This window comes from Schistocerca piceifrons, chromosome 8, assembly GCF_021461385.2.
Source record: "Schistocerca piceifrons isolate TAMUIC-IGC-003096 chromosome 8, iqSchPice1.1, whole genome shotgun sequence".
Taxonomy (NCBI): domain Eukaryota; kingdom Metazoa; phylum Arthropoda; class Insecta; order Orthoptera; family Acrididae; genus Schistocerca; species Schistocerca piceifrons.
This window is the reverse complement of record NC_060145.1, coordinates 206,894,821-206,915,508: the sequence shown is the minus strand read 5'-3', so window position 1 is coordinate 206,915,508 and position 20,688 is coordinate 206,894,821. Positions and strand designations below refer to the sequence as shown.

At 37.3% G+C, this 20,688-nt stretch overlaps 1 protein-coding gene across 6 annotated transcripts in view; it reads left to right on the top strand.

Moving 5' to 3' along the window:
* Window positions 1-20,688, top strand: part of LOC124711403 (DNA ligase 4) — a 296,581-nt gene that overhangs the window by 217,748 nt on the left and 58,145 nt on the right. For 5 of the 6 annotated variants that reach the window (XM_047241458.1, XM_047241460.1, XM_047241461.1 and 2 more), the window contains 4 exons: window positions 2,260-2,450; window positions 5,874-6,011; window positions 6,102-6,360; window positions 14,111-14,382. In XM_047241458.1, the coding sequence (XP_047097414.1) occupies window positions 2,260-2,450; window positions 5,874-6,011; window positions 6,102-6,360; window positions 14,111-14,382 (860 nt within the window). The remainder of the gene's footprint in view (window positions 1-2,259; window positions 2,451-5,873; window positions 6,012-6,101; window positions 6,361-14,110; window positions 14,383-20,688) is intronic. The other variant, XM_047241457.1, reaches the window with a different exon arrangement.

The window sequence follows — 20,688 nt, the reverse complement described above, 5'->3', positions numbered from 1 at the left end:
GCAACATTTCTTAATATAGTGTTATGCATTATAAATAGTGTTCCAGGCATTACAATGCAAGTTCCATATTGACTTTAGAAGTAGTCCCAAGTATAGAGGATAAAATGTAAATACTAACAATATTTCCATGTCTGAGAAAACGAGGAAAGCATAGCTGAAAGCAGCTGGTATGAAGTCAATTATTCGCTGAAAGTACATGTGAGCATAGAGGTGATTTTGGTGGATACTATTGTCATAGTTTAACTAACAGCTAGCCTGTCATAACAGACATAACACTAACAACAGATTTATCACTTCCAGTGGTTTATGCCTTGGTTGTAATCTCCAATTAACAAGCAGTCCAGACGACAGTTGTATTTTTGTAATTTTTTGTATTTATGGTACATGAAATGCAGAATTCAAATATCAGTTTCCAAAGCTGTTCAATCCAGCTTTCAGTTCTTCTCAAGAAAATTGGCTTTGAAGTTTTCCAAGCATCTTTACTATCCTAAAGAAAGATCAATTATGGCAGACTGCATAGTTCAGTCACCTACCATGTGATTGGCCTGGGTTCAATTCCTGACAAATGCAAATCTCTTTAAACAAGGTGCATGCTGTAGGGGCATTTCCATGAAGCGTAAAAACATGGAAAAAAATTGGTTGTGCTTGAGACTTAATAGCTGGATTGCTGATTCGAATGTCTTTTCGATCATTATTTTTTCTTTTTTTTCCGTTCTGTTCAAATATCTACATGTTATAAATATAAAATTCATCAGACATGTGCTAATTTAAACATATCTGATTGTTATTTTTAGTAAATGCACAGATTTGTATTTCTAATTACATTGCACACAAAAATAGTTTTCATCGCAAATATAAATTCTTAATTACTGATCTTTTAACCCTCAAGCAGGCACGCCTGTGTGTAAAGTGCACCACTCACAAATAAAATTGTCTTGTGCCATTCCGTTGTTGTTTTACAATTGTGAACCCATACCAATTCCTTCATTATTGCTTCAACTAACCCAGTGATAAGTTGTTTTGTCATAAGTCCAAGTGAGCAGCAGTAAGATAAAATAAACCATGAGCTAGGTCAGAAAAAATTTATAGACCATGCAAGAAAATGATCCATATTCTAAGCTAGCAGCACAATCCTAGAATGAGGCAGTTGTCTATGAGATAATTAACAATCTAATAAGGGGTTGGCTATGATCTGATATAACTCCACTGTTTAATGCTTCGCTTGAGTTGTTAATGTGGAGCAACACTTGTAATGGCAACAGAGTGATATAATGAAAGTTTATTTTATTATTATTTAATCCAACAGTGATTTAGCTCATATAATGTAAGTTTATTTCATTAAACTAAGGTTAAACTCTGATTCTGCTGATAGACGTTTACTTTGGTAACATAAAGACAGCAATTATTTACATGTGCGCAAAGTAGGCCACACGCCCACCCATGTTATAAAAAAATGGGGTGCCCGCTCAAGGATTAAAAAAGATTGTTAATAAAATTTGTTTATGTTAAAAAACATTATAATTTTATTTCATCTCTAAGTAGTTTACTCTTCGCAGAAACACTTGTAGAACATGCACCTTTATTTAAAAATTTTCCTTGGCCAGAAATCAAACCTGGTCCACCAATGAAACAGGCAAGCATTTTACCTGAGAGCTATGTAGCATGCCAAAAAGACAACCTTGATTTAGGGTATTAAATACCATTGAAGAACATCAAAGATGATTTTCTTGAGAATTTTGGAGAGTTATGTCGATTTGCTCTTGGCGATTGATATTTCAGTTCTCAGCTTCAGGAATCATAAATATAAAAAAAATACAAAAATTTGATTGCTGTGTGGTTTCCTTGTAGGTTTAACATTAAGGTTTTGCGAATGTGCTGAAGTTGACTATTTGTCTATTTAAGACGAATTGAAAATTTGAGGACTAGTACTTTACTTGCTAAGAAAAGAAAATAGAGCAAGGAATGCTTTTTGGAAATAGAAGGCATGTAGTTATTGATGTAAAAGTGGCTGAACTACTTGGATAGATTATAGTGTGTGCTGTCCCAAAGGTATTCAATTTATAAATTTCAGTATCACGTCTACCGTCTGCCTTTGTTGTTCATAATTGATATATTCCTCAGTGACTTTGAACTGATTACATAGTTAGAAAATTATGTATCCTACTGATTGTTACCACAACCATAGTGTGTGTTTCATTTTGCAGGCTATATATACATCATTTCTTAGTACATATAGCTAACCTGTGTCATGATTTACAGCAGAGCCAGAGGAGTTCCACTCCTTAGTACGTGTTGGTTCAGGGTATACAATGGCTAAGCTTGAGGAACTTATACAGAAGATGAAACCACATTGGAGGAAATGTTCTCCTGGGGAATGCCCTCCAGGTATTATTTGGACAAAAGAGAAACCAGAAGTATGGATAGAGCCAAAAAATTCTTATATTTTGCAGGTAAGAACACTCCTTTGTTTCAATAGTTGTATACATGTATTCTTCTGATGTATATATTTGAAGTGCTAATATTATTGTAGATGAACAGAAACATAAAAGTATGGTTTAAAATATGCATACTACTTTTGCTCACAATTAACCCACATAAAATTAGTGCAGTTTATTTGCATGGCCTTACAAATACTGGTATACTTTTGTATCATAGATACTTCAACTGTAGCGCTTGTTCCTTAGTTTAAAATGGCGCAAAATATCACTAGTATTTGTTAATCAGTCATCTTATATGAGGTAAAAAATGTAACTGCTACCCATTGTTGATATTCCATACACCAATAAACTTAGCATCTCAGTAATTATGCAAATTTCAATTTCACACTCACTTGTTCTGCAAAGGTACATCTGACAGAGAACCTTGCAAAGAGTATAGTTTAGTGGAAACTGATGCACAGCTTTGGCTCATTATGCCATCATCTGAGACACAAAACATTTTTGGATTGGATACTTTTTCATCCTTTGGTTGTAAAATAGTTTGCAACATCAACATTGTATCAGCAATAGTACCATTCACTGATTTTAATTCACTACACACTGAACTTACAACATCCATTTTCACCAGGCTTAGCATGTGCAAATAATTATGTAGCTAACATTCAGATAAAGACTTCTACCGCATCTCACTGCTTTAGAGTTAGACCAGCATCAGTAGCATTGTGAGATGACCTCAAGTTTGGCACAACACGACATCCTCACATCCATCACATCAAATCAGGGGGGCAACACCACTAGTAGTTTTAAGGAAACCAAATGGTTCTCTCTGTGTTTATTTCTCAGGTTTTCTCAATGTGGTTGATTAATTGCATATTTCCAAGCAGTCTGCTGAGTTGTTGTTTCCATTTTATGCACAACTTCTTCAGGTGCAGCAAGTTTTGCAATGCTTTGCAGATCTGTTGTAGAGGGTAAGAATTTCGAATTCTAAGCATGCTTGCATTTGGAAAAACAATCTGGGCTCTCTGAATAATGCACCCTGCAGTTGTTATAGTGACAATGGGTGGTAATGGAACTATGTGAAGACTATGAGTTGGAGAAATGCCTGGGAAATACCACTGCTGACTTGTTGCATGGACTTTGTCCCTACTGGATGTCAGGGCTTGAATCCCAAGCCTCGTGACAAAGGTGAACTTTATGTATTGCAATCTTACTTATTGTGGATGGAATGGAAATGCAGCTTTAGGGAAAGATATGCCACTGTCCTCAAAATTTTGCTTTGCTGCTTTTGATATTTTAAGTGGTTTTATAGTAGATATGTTACTTTCATCAAAATTTGCCGTGCGTCATTTGTCATTTCATATTTTTTCCTATTGCTGACACTTCTTCAAGAATGGGATTTGTTAATTTCAGTGTCTGTGCACAAACTTCTTTAGCAGGTGTGTACTTAATTATTACATTACACACTAACAATTCGGCATAGGATTATTTATTATTTATTATTATATTTATTATTTGATTCAAACACACAAACTGACACATTTGGGTGAGTCCTTTGAGATCAGCTGCCCATGCAGCATATGATGTGACTTCATGTAACAATGAAAATATGTGAGACTCATTGCTACAAGATGCTTTTGCTGCTCATAGTGCTTACATAGCAATACATACAATTTAAACACCAAGTTTTAGTGAGAGGATGTAACTTTTGCAGAACACAAATTACTTAAGTGTTAGTAGATAGCAGAAAAGCCTACTGTTTAGCAATGTCGTTTACACTACTTATATGGAAGTTTGGGTGGAGATGTCTATGGTACAACTCCCAATCTTCATCTTTTTGGATGAAATGGTTTGAATGATACTGGTGAATGCTGTTCTTGCATGATGAGCTGCAGTAGCATTAGTTGTTCCTAGTCCCTGATGTGTATTCTCTGCATTTGTTGATGGTTCAGGATTTGCCTTTGTAGTTGTTATTGTTGTGCCTGCTGTCGTATTTTAAGTTGAAGCTGTTGCTGCCACAGTTTCAAGAATTCTGGATCCATGATTATTGAATATTGTCTGGTGTCATAACATACACACTAAGTTTGAGTCCTCATCAACAATATTACACCTGCTAACAAAGCAATGATGGATACACAGTATTGCCTTACAGTCACAAACCAGTCTGCACAGATCACCATAATGTTGTAGACACACACTAAGAGAAGATTGCAGATAGTCCAGGGTCACACAATTCCATAGGTACCCATGTATTATTTGTGAAGAAATAGGAAGCAGTTAGTCAGTTTCAAAATGGAAGGTTTACTTAAATCCCTTGCCCATTGTTTCAACATTTATAAAAGGTCTTCTTTGGAAGGAAATTGATGACAACCTAAACAGATTAACAGTGAAAACATGTTTAGCAGTATATATACAGAAAAAACAGTTACTCATCATGGATACAAAAATTATTCATACCTTCTAGGTTTCATGTTATAGTGGGTGTACATTGAAAAATAGCTGAAATGTGTCAGTAAAATATAATTTTACCTCCATGATATTAAAAACATGCACAACATGTTGGTCATCATAAGTAACACCTCACTATTGTACAGCTCATGCACTAGTGTTTGGTATGAAAGTATGATGTCAGAGACCAGTAGTACATGACTGCTTACAGGCACTTCTAATCAGGTGGTGTATTTGGTAGTGAACAGCACTGTCTGAGGACAGAGGTGTAGCAGTTGTGATCTATCTGTAATTCCAAAAGCTTATTGCCAATTGTTTCTTGCATGTCAAGGTTAGGAACACCATTTCCATAGCTTGTGTAATTGTATGAGAAGTAATGACTGTCTGTCCCATGTTTTGCCAGATTTGATTGGTATTCCATTTATCTTGAATCCTCTGTTGTTTTCAAATATTTCAATAGTTGACTTTTCATTAAAAGAACTAGTGCAAGTTTTGATAAGTATTGTTGTATCATCTGCAGAGGAGGACAAAATTTGCACCTTCTGGCAATGTAAGTGGAAGACAGTTCGTGTTTTCTTTAATGGGGGTGTCATAAGGTTTCAAAGTTCGTAAAACAGGATGTGATACCTGATGGGGTCATGTACCTGATGGGGTCATGAGCTAGTAAAAGATAGTTTTATTCCGTTTGTCAGTTTTTTGTGGCTATGGACAAAAAATAATCACTTATTGATCAATAATATGTATTGAGAAAAACTGTATTCATTGTGTTGTTTAAAAGGTTGTTCATGGGTAATACTATGTTACAGGTAATGCTATGTTATTTTTGTAAGAATTTTATCTACTAAACTTCTAACCTGTTCCATTTTCATTATTTTGTTGAGAAAAATGTGAAACTAATTTCTAGTGAAATAGAAACCATAAGTCAAATACCCCACAAAAAATAATTCTTAAATGTTGTTGCTATGTTACATGTACTGTGTCTATCCACAGATAAAAGCAACAGAAATTGTTGAAAGTAGCTCATTTAAAGTAGGATATACTTTACGGTTTCCACGAGTGGAAGAAATACGCTATGACAAAAAGTGGACTGACTGTATTACTGTGTCAGAACTGACAGACTTATGGCAAGTGAGTAGCTGCAGGTATTAATTTTGATTAATAATAAAATGTACTTATGTTTATTGAAAGAAAGACAGAGGTAAATGTATTTTGTGGCAGAGGGCATCAGGGAAACTCTACAGTCGGCATGCTTACTCTATTGATCCTGAGGCATCTTCTCCCAAAAAGAAAAGAACTTCGAACCACCAGCCGCAGCTTGGAAAGCAGTTCTGCAGTGCAGATGTTTCAACTGCTACAATCAAATCAACTCTCTTAGAGGGAAAGGAATTCTGTGTCATGTCTGACTACAATGGCATGACAGTGCAACACATTGAAACACAAATTTATGAAAATGGAGGAAAATTTGTCAAAAATCCAGGTAAGCATTTTACAACTCATATAGGCTGCTGTAACATTAAAATAGTGCATCAACTTATAATACCTCTAATGTGTATTGATGTGATATAGTCACTGGACTTACATTCAGGAGCAGCATGTACACTTGGTATTAGTATGTTTGCTTCTAAAAGTCCTGTGTCTTATATTGGTATTCATGTCATGCTCTACACATTATTTAATCTGATGTTGTGGCTTAAACCATTTTAACCCTTATCTGTGAAGATGATCCATGACTGAAACTGGTCGATATTTGGGTTTAAAATAAAAGCAGCTGATGGTCAGACATGCATTTCATACATTACATTACAGCTGTTGATAGTCAGCTTCCAAAAATGTTAATTTTGCCTCAGAAAATGTCAAACTTTAAAATCTTCCAACATGTATACACGTCATTGTTATAACTGCATATTTTCAACACTGCTTACTTGTGAAAGAAATGATTTCTATAGTCAGTGGTGAATCCCATGTCCTTTAAAAAATTCTGTGTGACTGAACTCAGCCGTGATAAGTTAATCTTCTACTTTTATTAGTTAAAACTTCTGGGCTGAGGGGCCTTGGTCGATCTGTAAAACTACTTCTTTCTGATGTTTCATTGCCAACTGCGGACATCATCTTCCAAGGTGAGTCAACAACTGGCTGCCAGGCCTTGGAGGCCTTTTTTATACAGAGAACATAGAGGGCACCACCATATGTCACACGGGGCCGACTGTGAGTCTGTCTCTGACTGACGTCATTATTCTCGATTGAAGGTAATCGATTGTCACATCGTTGTTGCAAAGTCGACTGCCATATCTTATCTAACTTTAAGCCTCCCTCTTTTCTATTAAAATGCACACATGTATAGAGAAGCTATAGAGATTCAGAAACACCACAATAATTTTAATAGAAAAGAGGAAGGCTTCAAGTTAGATAAGATATGGCGGTTGACTTTGCCCAAACGATGTGACAATCGATTACCTTCAGTCGAGAATAGTGATGTTAGTCAGAGATAGACTTACAGTCAGCCCCACATGACATATGGTGGTGCCCTATGTGTGCTCTATATAAGAGGGACCTCCATGGCCTGGCAGCCAGTTGCCGACTCACCTCAGAAGATGTTGCCTGCAGACGGCAACAAAACGTTGGGAAGAAGAAGTTTTACATATCAATCACGGCCTCTCAGCCCCAAAGTTTTAACTAATGAAGATGCTGGCCATGAAAGCCTACATATTTTGGCTTCTAATATTAGTTTATCATGTCCTAATCTAATTCCCTCAGCATCACTTGATTTAATTTGGCTACATTCCATTCTCCATGTTTTACTTTTGTTGATGTTCATGTTATAATCTTTTTCAATACATCTGATCTTCCAAGACCTTTGTCATCTCTCACAGAATGACATGTCATCTGCAAACCTCAAAGCTTTTATTTCTTCTCCTTGATCTTTAATACCCTTTCCAAATTTCTCACTGGCTTCCTTCACATCTTGTTCAGTGTACAAACTGAATAACTTCGGGATAGACTATAACCCTGTCACACACTCTTCTCAAACTACTGACCCCGTTTCATGTCCTTTGATTCTCATAACTGCAGCCTGGTTTCTGTACGAGTCATATATAACCTTCTTCTCCTTGTATTTTATCCCTACCACCTTCAAAATCTGATAGAGTATACTACAACCAACATTGTCACAAAGCTTTCTCTAAACATCAAATTTGCTATAAATGTAGATTTGCCTTACTTCAACCTAATTTCTAGGACAACAGAATGGACTTCATTTCAGGATATGACTTTAGGAAATTATAGCTTTCTTGAAGAAGCTGGTTAATCCTTTCAGCACCAAATATTACTGAGTGACAAGAGGTGTAGGCCAATGTTGATTTTTGGGGGTGATCAGTGGTACCAGCACTGGACTGATGGCCCAGGAAATCTGCTTTTGGACTAAGCTGGTGGAGTAATCACTTCAGTGAAGGCTTAGACGAGAATGGTGGTGTATTGCTTTAAAGGGTGTGCATGTGAACCAATATGTTTGCCTCGACTTCAAAGGCTATATGGGAGGGAATGGAAAGGATGTCAACTATCAGAATATAAGTACTGTTGTTTGCTAGTAGGTTTAATGTGAACAGAAGTGTGTAGTTGATCCTCGGTGAAGATGTGGTCAAGATCAAGGAAAGTGGCATGGGATTCAAAACAGGACCTTGTGAACTGTAATTGGAAGAATGTCTGTAGAGATTCCAAAAATTTTAAGAAGTCAGCTTCACTGTGAATCTATATGGCAGAAATGTCATGAATGTATTTAAACCAAACCAGTGGCTGAAGGTTTATGGATTCCAGAAAAGCCTCTCCAAGTGCCCCTTGAAAAGGTGGGGATATGAAGGAGCCATTCTGGTTCCCACGGTCATGCCCCTGATCTGTTTGTATGTCTGTCCTTCAAAGGTAGAGTAGTTGTTTGTAAGCATGTTGATTAATGTGAGCTGAAGGGACATCATAGGTTTGGAATCAGGTGTGCACTGACTGAGGTAATGTTCTCCAGCAGACAGACTATGAGCATGGGGGATGTTGGTATGGAGGAAGGTGGCATCAATGGTGACAAGCAAGATGTGTTATGAGAGAGGGATGGGCACAGATTTCAGACAATCTAAGAAATGGTTGTTGTCTTTAATATAGGAGGTTGCAGGTGTTGATCAACTAAGGCAGATATACTTTCAGTGGGTGCTTTCAAGCGAACGTCTGTGGGACAGCCAGGCTGACTGGCTTTGTTGAACTTAGAAAGAAGGTAAAAAGTGGGAGTGCATGCTTTGGGTGGAGTACGAACTTGTATGGATTGAGATGGTAGTACTTGTGAGGGGCCTGAGGTTTTAAGGAGGGGTCTTTATGTCAGTTTGTATCATAGGGATTGGATCTTGATGGTAGATGCTATATGTAAAGGTGTCAGACATCTAGCATAGACCATCACTTACATATTTTTATAGATAAACATAGTCTGGGAGCCATCGTACAGTGTGTGGCACCAGGTACACTGTATCACTACTGTAATCATTTCCTTTTTTGTTCCACTTGCAAACTGAGTGAGGAAAAAGTCGAGTGCCTATATGTCTCCTTATGAGCTCTAATTTCTCATATCTTATCATTATAGTCCTTATGCAAAATGTATTTTAGCATCAGTTGCATCATTCTGCAGTCAGTTTCAAATGCTGGTTATCTAAATTTCTCAGTAGTGTTCATTGAAAATAATGTCACCTTCCATCCAGGGAATCCCATTTGAGTTCCTGAAGCATCTCCATAATACTTGCTCGTTGTTCGAACTTGCTGGTAATAAATCTAGCAGCCCATCTCTAAATTGCTTCAATGTCTTCCTTTAATCCGACCTGGTGCACATCCTGCACACTCAAGCAGTACTCAGGAACAGGTCGCACTAGTGTCCTATTACAGTCTCCTTTACAGATGAACCACATTTCCCAAAATTCTCCCATTAAACTGAAGTCGACCATTCATCTTCCATGCCAGAATTCTCTCATGCTCTTCCATTCGCTTTGCAACATTACTCTCAAATACTTAAACAACATGACAGTGTCAAGCAGGATACTACTAATGTTATACCCATACATTATGGGTTTGATTTTCCTACTCATCAGCGTTAACTTACATTTATCTACATTTAGAGCTAGCTGTCATTAATCACACCACTAGAAATTCTGTCTAAGTCATCTTGTATTCTCCTACAGTCACTCAACTTTGACACCTTCCCACACACCACAGTACCATCAGCAAACAACTGCAGATTGCTACCCACCCTGTCTGCAAGGTCATATATGTGTATAGAAAGTAATAGTTGTCCTATCACATTTCCTGGGACATTCCTGATGATAACCTTGTCAGTGACGAGCATTCACCATTGAGAATAACATACTGGGTTCTATTACTTAAGAAGTCTTCAAGCCATTCACATACCTGTAAACATATCGATATGCTTATACGTTCATTAACGGTCTGCAGTGGGGCACTGTGTCAAGTGCTTTTTGGAAGTCGAAATATATAGAATCTGCATTCATAGTTCGCAGTATATCATTGTAAAATGTGCAAGCTGAGTTTCATGTGATCAATGCTTTCTAAAACAATGTTGATTTGTGGACGGAAGATTTCCGGTCTCAAGGAAATTTATTGTATTCAAATTGAGATTATGTTAAAAAATTCTGCAGTAAACCAATGTTGAGGACAATGGTATGGAATTTTGTGGCTCTGTCCTTTTACCCTTCTTATATACAGGTGTAATCTGTGATTTTTTCCACTCACTTGGGACTTTTCACTGGGTGAGAGATCCTCAATAAATGCAAGCTAAGTAAGAGGCCAGTGCCATAGTACACTCTTTGTAAATCTAAATTGGCATTGTATCCGGACCTGGTGACATATTTGTTTTCAGCTGTTTCATTACACCAGGGATGCTTATTACTATATTGTCCATATAGGAGTCTGTCTGATGGTCAGATGATGGTATGTTTGTATGATTGTATTGGAGAAACTGTTTCTTAAATATGACATTTAAAACTTAGGCTTTGATTGCTCTCTTCAGCTGCCACATTAGATTGGTCAACGAGTGACTGGATGGAAGCCTTAGACCCACAAAGTGATTTTTATATAGGATCAGAATTTTCTCAGATTCTTAGCCAGATCTTTTGCTAAGTTATGATGCAGGTATTTGTTGTATGCTTCAGGCACAGATACACAAATCCCTACTAAGCTTTGCCTGTTGTCATTTGTGCATTCTCTTTTGAACTGAGAGTGAAACAGCCTTTGCTTCCTCAGAATTTTCTGAATTGCATTGTTAAACCATGGTGGGTCTTGTCCATCTTTAACCCATTTACCAGGCACACAATTCTCCAAACCACAATTGAGAATCTATTTAAACTTTGCTCATAATTCCTTTATGTCCATCACATTGGAACTAAGTGATGTCAGTTCATCAGGTGCTAACAGTTCTTATCTGCTCTTTCTAACAGAAACACTCTCCTAGCCTTCTTGACTGATTTATTAACTTGTATAACTATAGTCACTATGATATCATATTCACCAATCCCTCTATCTGTACTGATGCCATCGACAAGGTCCAGCCTGTTTGTAGCTACAAGGTCGAAGATATTTCCACTGTGTGTGGGTTGTCGAACTACCTGCTCAGTATGCATTTTCGGAAAATGTGTTCAAAAGTACTTCACAAGACTGACTGACTGTACCCCTTGCACTGAATCCATAGACATTTCTGTCTACACTCAGTAGGTTAATTTTGTGTCCAACTAGTGTGTGTTATCTGGGTATTTACGCTTTACTGACCATAGATTTTCTTTGAATGACTCTATAGCTGTCAGAGCAGAATGAGTGGCCAATGAAAACATCCAACAATTAACTTGGTTTCTCTTAGATGTTTTATACACCACCAGATAACTTCACTATCAAACTCAATTTCAACCTCAATAGAGGCAATATTTTTATCAAGTGCAGTGAACAATGAGGGTGATGATCGAGTTGTGAGTTTTCAGTTTTTGGGATCTATATCAATGTTCCCCATTTGCATAATCCATCTGCTTTTGGACATTATGTCAACCAGTACCCACTTGATTCCATACCTATGACATCCTGCCTTCTCTCCTTAATCAACTTTATGTTTATTAACAACTACTTTACCTGTGAGGTGCAGACATACAAACAGATCAAGTGCATGGCCATGGAACCAGGATGGCTTGTTCCTATGCCAGTCTTTTCATGGGTAGCTTGGAGAGGGCTTTCCTGGATTCCATAAGCCTTCAGCTCCTGGTTTGGTTGATATACATCGATGACATCTGTGCTATATCGACTCATGGTGACGGTTAACTGTTAAAATTTCTGGAGTCTTAACAGATTCTCTGAATTAAAGTTCATCAGATCCTATTCCGGATCCCATGCCACTTTCTGTGGCCTTTACCTCATCCTCACTGAGGGTCAAGCTACACACTTCTGTTCAAATTAAACCTACTGACAAACAACAGAACTTACATTTTGACAGTTGCCATCCTTTCCATGTCAAATGTTCCCTCCCATACAGCCTTCGGTTTCAAGACAAATGTGTTTGCTTAGATGCAGACTCTTAATAGCAGTATGCCATCATTCTCACTTTGGCCTACACTGGACATAATCATCCCACCAGTTTAGTCCAAAAGCAGAAATCTTGTACCATTACATGCGATCCGATCCTGGTACAACTGAACCACATCCCACCCTCAAAGGGGGGAACCATAGGACTGCATCTTGTGTCACTCAGTTCTGTCATGACCTTGAATGGATTAATCAGCTACTGTGACAAGGCTATGATTTCCTAAAATCATACAATGAAATAAGGCCCATTCTTCTGACATTTTGCCCACTGCACCTAGAATATCATGTTGTCACATCGTCTGCTCCCCCACACCCCAAATGGTCAGACCTTATGGTCCTCTGCATCTATAGCTGGCAAAACATACCCTATCAAAGGGAGAGCCACCTGTGGAATGATACATATTATGTACAAGCTGTTATGTAAACACTGTTCTGCTTCTACATTGATATGACTGCTACCAAGTCATCAGTTAGTATGAATGGACATAGACAGAGGGTGTATAATAGCAACACACAATATGCTGTTGCAGGGCAAGCCCTATAACATGACAGTCACAATCTCAGTGTCTGTTTCACCGCAAGGGCCCTCTGGATTCTTCCCCCTGACACCAGTTTCTCAGAGCTTCACAAGTGGGAATTGGCATTACAACATGTCCTTGGTTCCCACTATGCAGCTGGCCTTAGTTTATTTTAATTTCTTTTGTCTCAACATTTCTTCTCAGTGACTATTCATTTCTTCCCTCCCTTTTAGTTTTTTATACCTTTTATTTTCTGACCCCTCCGTTTTCCTCTGCCCCCAAACTCCACCTGCCTGATATGTATATTGCATTCAGTTTTCCATGCTTGTTAACTCTTGTGCTTTTGTCAGTAATCTTTGTCTTGCTTAGTAATCTTTCTCCCACCTTTAAGCTTTCCGGGTTTCAAATATCACCCAGTGCAGTCCACAACAATCAATCTTTTCTTCTCATCCCAACCAGTAAGTTTCCCCTGACCCAGGGTTCTGGCCAACTTTTCCCTAACTCTCCACATTTCCTGAACTCACCAGTCCTCCTCCTTCATCCCTCTTCCTTCCCCTTCAGTCCTTCTGCAAGAAGGAGGAGCCACTTCGTCTGAAAACTTGCACATTTCTTTAATTTTATGTGTATTTTCTGCTGTCGTTGCCTGATGAGTATATTTGTTGATCTGTGAGATCTTTGCATTTAGTGGGACAATATATGTTGGTACAATTGTGTTGTGGAGACTATTTGACTTCCTTTTTATTTATGAGTTTGATCTTTGAGTAAAAATACTTTTTGTTTACAAAGGCATAAAAACAATCTTTCCTTCCTGGTTTTGAACTCAAATCTTTGGGAGAACAGAATGGGTCACTGGTACTGAGATACAACAATCAATCTGTATAGTGACCAACAGATGCATTGTTATAAACAGCCCTGTCCCATTTCACACGCTACGTGCTAATCTCCAAAACACCATAAATACAGATCCCAAGAGCATCATTGCACATTTTCCCAGTCTTTTGACTGGCTTGATGTGGTCTACCATGACAATACTTAGTCTGTATTGTGAAAACTTAGAAATATTATTTTTGTTAGTTTTACAGTGTATTCAGTAGTTATTTATTTTTGCAGGTCCTACTACATTTTGTGTGCTAGCTGCCGAAAAAAACATTCGAGTGCAAAGTCATTCCAATTCAAAGCAGTACAATGTTATACACACAGAATGGCTTTTAAATAGTGTAGCAAGTCACAAGCTACTTCCATGGACTCCTCAAAATATTATTAGTGTGACTCCAGAAACTGAAAGAGAAATAATGTTGCAATATGATGTATTTGGCGACAGTTATACTGAAATATCCACTAAAGAAAACTTGAAAGAACTGTTATCAAAACTGGAATCTAAGGTCAGTTTTGACATTTTGAGAATTAGTTTTTTGCTTCTTCTATTTCTTTCTTTATTGTTGATGAATGAATGAGTCATATCATGTATAGAACATTTGCACACATTATTATAATGATGTATAATGTCTCAGTTTCCGAATCATTAATGTATGATATGGGTTCATTATGAACATCTTAGGATTAAGTATTAGGAAGTCTTTTCTGAAGCTATTTGTCTGGAATGTAGCCTTGTACGGAAGTGAAACGTGGACAAGAAGAGAATAGAAAATTTTGAAAAAGAAATAGTGATACGGAAGAATGCTGAAAATTAAGTGGGTTGATTTGATAATTAGTGAAGAGGTACTGAATCAAATTGGGGAAAACAAAATTTATTGTACAACTTGGCTAAAGAAGGTATCAGCTGATAGGACACATCCTGAGGCATCAAGAGATCATAAAGTTTGTAATGGAGGGAAATGTTGTAGAGGGATACTGAAGCTGCACTACAATAAGCAGCTTGAAATGTAAGTAGGCTGCTGTAGTTATGTAGAGATGAACAGACCTGTGCAGGATGGACTAGCAGGATGAGCTGCATCAAACCAGTCTCCTGGCTGATAACAACAACATCAGTGACTATTAACAGATAAATTTACTGAACAGTAGAAAGCTATAGTTCATTAGTGATATTGCACATTATTGTTATTATTATTATTATGTTGGTATTATTCTGGTGTATTTGTTACCTGCATTCATAAGTATAATGCCTGCTGAAATGTTATGGAGGCTTTTGGTTTCATTTGGTGCAATATCTGTTATGACCTACATGGTGTGTAAATAAGAGAGAGTCTAACATTATTACAACATTGGAAGTAATCTTTTGGAATCTGTTACTACCAGGGCCATATCTGGGATCAACAGATTGCTAGAGGAATCTGTACTGTCTGCTGTACTGGGGAAATTTTGTGATAGTTAACACATGAGAATATGAGTTTAGAGCAATTTTCCAATTAAGTCCTATAAGGCAGCATATAAGGTTTGTTATTTAATTGCATAAAGTTTTACTATCAGTGAAATTTAAATTACTAATAGCAAAATATCGAGAATTTAACCTAAAAAAACATATTGTCTTTGTTGACTTAAAAATCATTAACAAAAAAAATCATTATAGATTTTGGCTGACGATGATGTTCCTCAGCTACTTATCAAAAATATGTACAACATTTACAGGGCAAATTTAATTTGTGGCAAGAGAGAGGACAATTTATCAGAATGGAGCAGAGTCCATGCTGCATTATGACAGGGATGTGGCTTATCACCACCCTTGTTTATTGTTTATATGAATAAAGTTGTCCAATAGTGGAGGTAAATGCCATATAGCTTCATTAAAATCAGCAGAATCATTAAACTAGATGCTTTACCTTCTGCCAATGATTTAGCTCTTATGTCATCTTCAGAGAATAACCTGCAGCATTCTGTACACAGTTAACAGAGTTTACCTGAGGAATATAGGAAGGACATTAACACAAAAAAGGCCTTCTGTGGAAGATACCCAATACAAAGTGAGATCTATTTGAAAAAGAAAACTGTGGAAAGAGTGAACACATTCACATGTTGTGGCTATGAATGATTCTTTCTGGAAGAAATAGACTTGCTGAAAAAACCACCAGCTATACAAAAACAGCGGGAGTCAGTAATATTATAATGAAACCTTCCCTTGCCAAGGGGCACACTGAAATACACTATTATAAGATCATAACAAGACCTGTGCTGTGCTACGGCAGTGAAGCCTGGATAGTGTAGTGCTTAGAGAATTTTGGCATAAATTCTAGAACTGCTCGGCTTTCCACCATCTCGAACACACAATATTTTAGATGTGAGTGGGGGAAAGGAACCCTATCTACTGCGCATCACCTGTCTGTGTATACATGTCCAAAGTTTGTCGTATGAAGACAGTACACACGGTGATCGAACGGCACTAACAAGTACTTGTCGGTCGGTCCATGGAAGTCGTAATAAAAGCACACGGCAGCACCAAGGAACTTCTGGGTTATGCTGTGCTGGTGTGTAACTGTGACTATTGTTAGTGATGAAAGAACTGTTGAGTGGAAAAAGATTTTTAGTAACTTTTAACCTGAACTTGCTAGAGGCAAGACATGTGTACGATTCCTGTATAATAGAGTCGTGGTTATCAAGCCAACTCTGTTGTATATGTAACTTAATTGTTTCTAATGTGAGATGACATGGGTGACTTACAAGAAGTCAATTGTTTATGTGAGAAGTGTGTATTTTGTTCTTTGTGGAAGTTCTAATATACTGATAGTTGTTGAAAAGTATTCTTCGAGTACCTCATTATTTCACAAAGAGAGAGAGAGAGAGTTTTAAAGGTTCCTGTGACTAGCATCTTTCTTTGGAGAAGGAGTTTGTAGAGATTGCAGAAGCCGTCTATTCAGAGAAGAAGATCGGCTGCACATTCTCAAATACATCAACTCGTGTAAGAGGAGTGGGGAGTTTGCACATACACTTCACACACTCATAGTCATCAAAAACATTAGAACTTGGTGACCGTGACAGGACCAAAGAAAAAACAGAATATTAAGATGAAAATGAGAGAAAAATCTATAAAGTGTTGCCATAGCAACCGAGCATAACAAGGCAAAAGAACCATTTCACGGATTTGTATTCTGCCTAAATATGAGATGGAGAGAATTTGTAAACGTAAATAAGTGAGAAGAAGTGAGAAAACCTCAACGAGAAAAACCGGAGAGAAAATATTGACATATTAGACTAAGAAGAGATACGCCTAGAGCAATACAACTAAGATGATCTGATGTGGGGAGTATACAGTTCTCACACATTGTGGGTATGGAGACACAGAAACCAGCATCCGATGCCACCGGCACCAGTAGCTGTTCACTGGTGTTGACCTACATCTACATCCATTCACCAATACCTCTTGGAAACCAACAACCAAGGCCACTGGCACCAGTTGCTGTTCAGTGTTGCTGAATACACATCTGCTCAACAACGCAGCCCAAATTCTATGCTGGGTGAGCGTAAAGCAGAACTTTATTGTATTAATACAATGTGGTATAAACCATTGAATGAAAATTTAGTGTAGTTATTATATTTCAAGTTAATTTTTAGACGCTAACAAGGGCTAAAGCTTGTAATATTATGGATCAGGAACAGCAAGTTGGAGAAACTTCAGAACCAGGCATGGCTATGAAAATTAGTAAAGAAGGGCCAGACTGGTCTGAGTTAGTAAATCTAATCAAAGCTCAAAATGCTACTTTAACAAAGGAACTAAGTGCAACTTTAAGTGAAAAAATAGATACCCAGAGTCTTACGTTAGACTCACTAATTCTCAATTAAATGAAGCTTTAAATGCTCAGAGTCTGCAGTTAAATTCTAAACTAGATGCACAGAGTGCAACTTCAAATAGAGAACTAGACTCGGTGAAGTCCCAACTGTATGACCAAACAACAAATTTAGAATTGTTAAATGTTAAAGTCAACTCAGAGAGCAAAGAATTTGGCAATGTATGCAAAGGCATGGATGCTTTAAAGACTGAATTTGACACCTTGAATCGTAAAGTAGAGAATTTGAAATTAGACTTAAAGAAGGAATTAACCAATTAATTGGAAAGTCATGTAAATCAACTGTTAAGTGACTTTAGTCAGAAACAGAATGATCAATTACAAGATTTAGCAAAAAAGTTAGAATTTGATGTTGAGGAAAAATGTAATACTGTAGAATCATAAATCAATGAAAAGTTAGGATCATTTGAAAATGTATGCAATGTTAAGTTTGATGCTGTAAAGCAGGGATTGCATGCTTTGAAAAGGAAGAGAAGTAGTTAACCAATAATCCAATCACAAATTACAGGTGTAAGTAAGCGAGTGGATAATGCAGAAAGAAGCTTCCAAGAGAAGATAGCAAACTCTGCTATAGTAAATATAAGTAGTTTGGAGGAACAATTTGAAGGGCTATAGATTGAAAAGTCACCAAGAGAATGACATCCGGGAACGGGTCGCCTATTGTTTCTTCCGGACTTTCAGATACCTGAAAAGTTATAGATGACTTGTGAAAAGAATTCAAACTTATCCAGGACAAAGCGAAAAAATGGACAACTTCACCTAATGTTGCGTTAACCAGTGAAGTAATTACTGATTTGCAATGGGGAGCAAATTCAAGGTTATTGAGACAATTCCCTAAATTCAAGCCCGATGGAGATGTGCACCCAACACATTTCTTAAAAAGGTTTAACCAAGCTCTGCCAAAAAATTGGGAAGACTCTAAAAAGATCGAATTTGCTGTGGATTACCTTCTAGGAGAAGCCTCCAAATTGGGAACCGGAACTTGCACCAATGTGAAAATCCGAACTACAAAAGGAATAGTGGGAATAATTTCAAAAAGCATGAAGACAACCTAGCTAGAGTACACCAGTGCAGTAGAAAAAATGGTAGCGGCAATTACCAGAAGAAGCATCCACCTTCGAATTTAGGTCCTGTAACTTTGCAGGAATTTGTACCAAGTAATAATAGAGCACGGAGTGGTAATGTAGTATCTCAATTCACTAACTAGCCTGTGATTACTAATAATGAGGAAAACATGGTGCAATCTGGATCCAAGGTCAGGGCCCAGGTCATAGAGATCACTAGGAGGCCTGGTTAATGATAAGCATGTTAATTTCAAGCACAGAATACCTACAAAAGAATGGTTACTGCTAGAAGAACCAATCCTAGTTACCAACGATGCGCAACCTACAATAGTAGGGACTGTGGAAACTTCTGAAGTTAACGCATTTATAGACTCAGGGAGTGAAGTATCACTCATATCTAGTGCATTCTTTAATTTATTACAGACTAAATGGCACTTACCACTATTGCCAGCAACTGGAGTTTACATAGTTGGTATAACTGGAACAGAAAGTAAAGTAGTGAAACACGAAACCCAAGTGAACTGCAGTGTTGGAAATATCTTATTTTGTCAAACACTTTTAATAGTAGAAAATGTTGATAGGGGTGTATTATTTGGTTTAGATTGGTTATTAGAATTTAAAGTCATCTTACATTTTGAGGAAAATCTTCTTTGCTTTGGTAAAAGGAACCGTAGATGCTGGGTACCGTTTGTGACAGACAGCTACATTGGTAAACAAACAACGGAATGTTAGTGTCTGCGATTAACAGCTACAGCACAATTGTCAGCAGAGATTGATAATGTAGGTCCAGGAACACAACGAACTGTCATACAAGACAAAGTTAATGAGTCACTAATATTAACTGAACAACAAAAGCGAGATTTATATAAAATTTTAATGGAGTATGAAGTAGTGTTCTCCGATTGTCCCGGTAACATCGGTGACTATATTTGTAAATTCAAAATCAAAGATGACACTCCATTCTCTTGTGAGCCATATCCAATACCAATAAGTTTGAAAGAAGCAGTGAGGGAGGAAATCAACAAAATGGTTGATAAAAATATAATAGAACATAGCTCCAGTGTCATGAATAACCCTTTGGTAGTGGTGAAAAAAGCTACAGGTGGGGTACAATTAGTATTAGAAGCGTTGACATTGAATAAGCATATAGAGACAAAAAGAGACAGACCGATTAACATGGATGAATTGTTATCCAAATTAGAGAAAACAAGGTTTTTTAGCATGATGACCTGACTGGGATATTGGCAAATTAGGTTACATCCAGAATTAATAAAGTATACAGCATTCTTATTTGATGGTAAATCATATCATTTCAATGTATTGCCATTCGGACTTAATATTTCTGTATCCATATTTATATGTGCACTGGATGAAGCATTAGGGAGAAATTTATTGAAGGATTTAATAATATATGTAGACGATATCCTAATAATATCAGCTACTTGGGAAGAACATTGTGTGACCTTATGCAGAACCCTGAAAAGATTTAAAGAGAAAGGTATTACAGTGAAACTCTCTAAATCATACTTTGCACGCCAAGAGCTTAAGTTTTTAGGTCATATTGTAGTAGTGCAGGGAACTAAACTGGACCCTGAATGCATTAAAGCTATTAAAGTGTTTCCACACCCAAGAAATATAAGACAGTTGAAGGGTTTTATAGGAATGGCTAGATACTATCGATGGTATATACGAGGCCACAAACTAAATGACCCGAAAATTTTATGTTTATTAAGGAAGGGAGTACCATGGATTTGAGATCAAGAAGCAAATGATGCGTTTGAAAAGGTCAAAAGTGCACTTGTTGAATCACCCATATTACATCAACTGGTTATAGGCGAACCATTCAAAATTTCAACAGACGCATCTGATTACGGTATTGCTGCAGAAC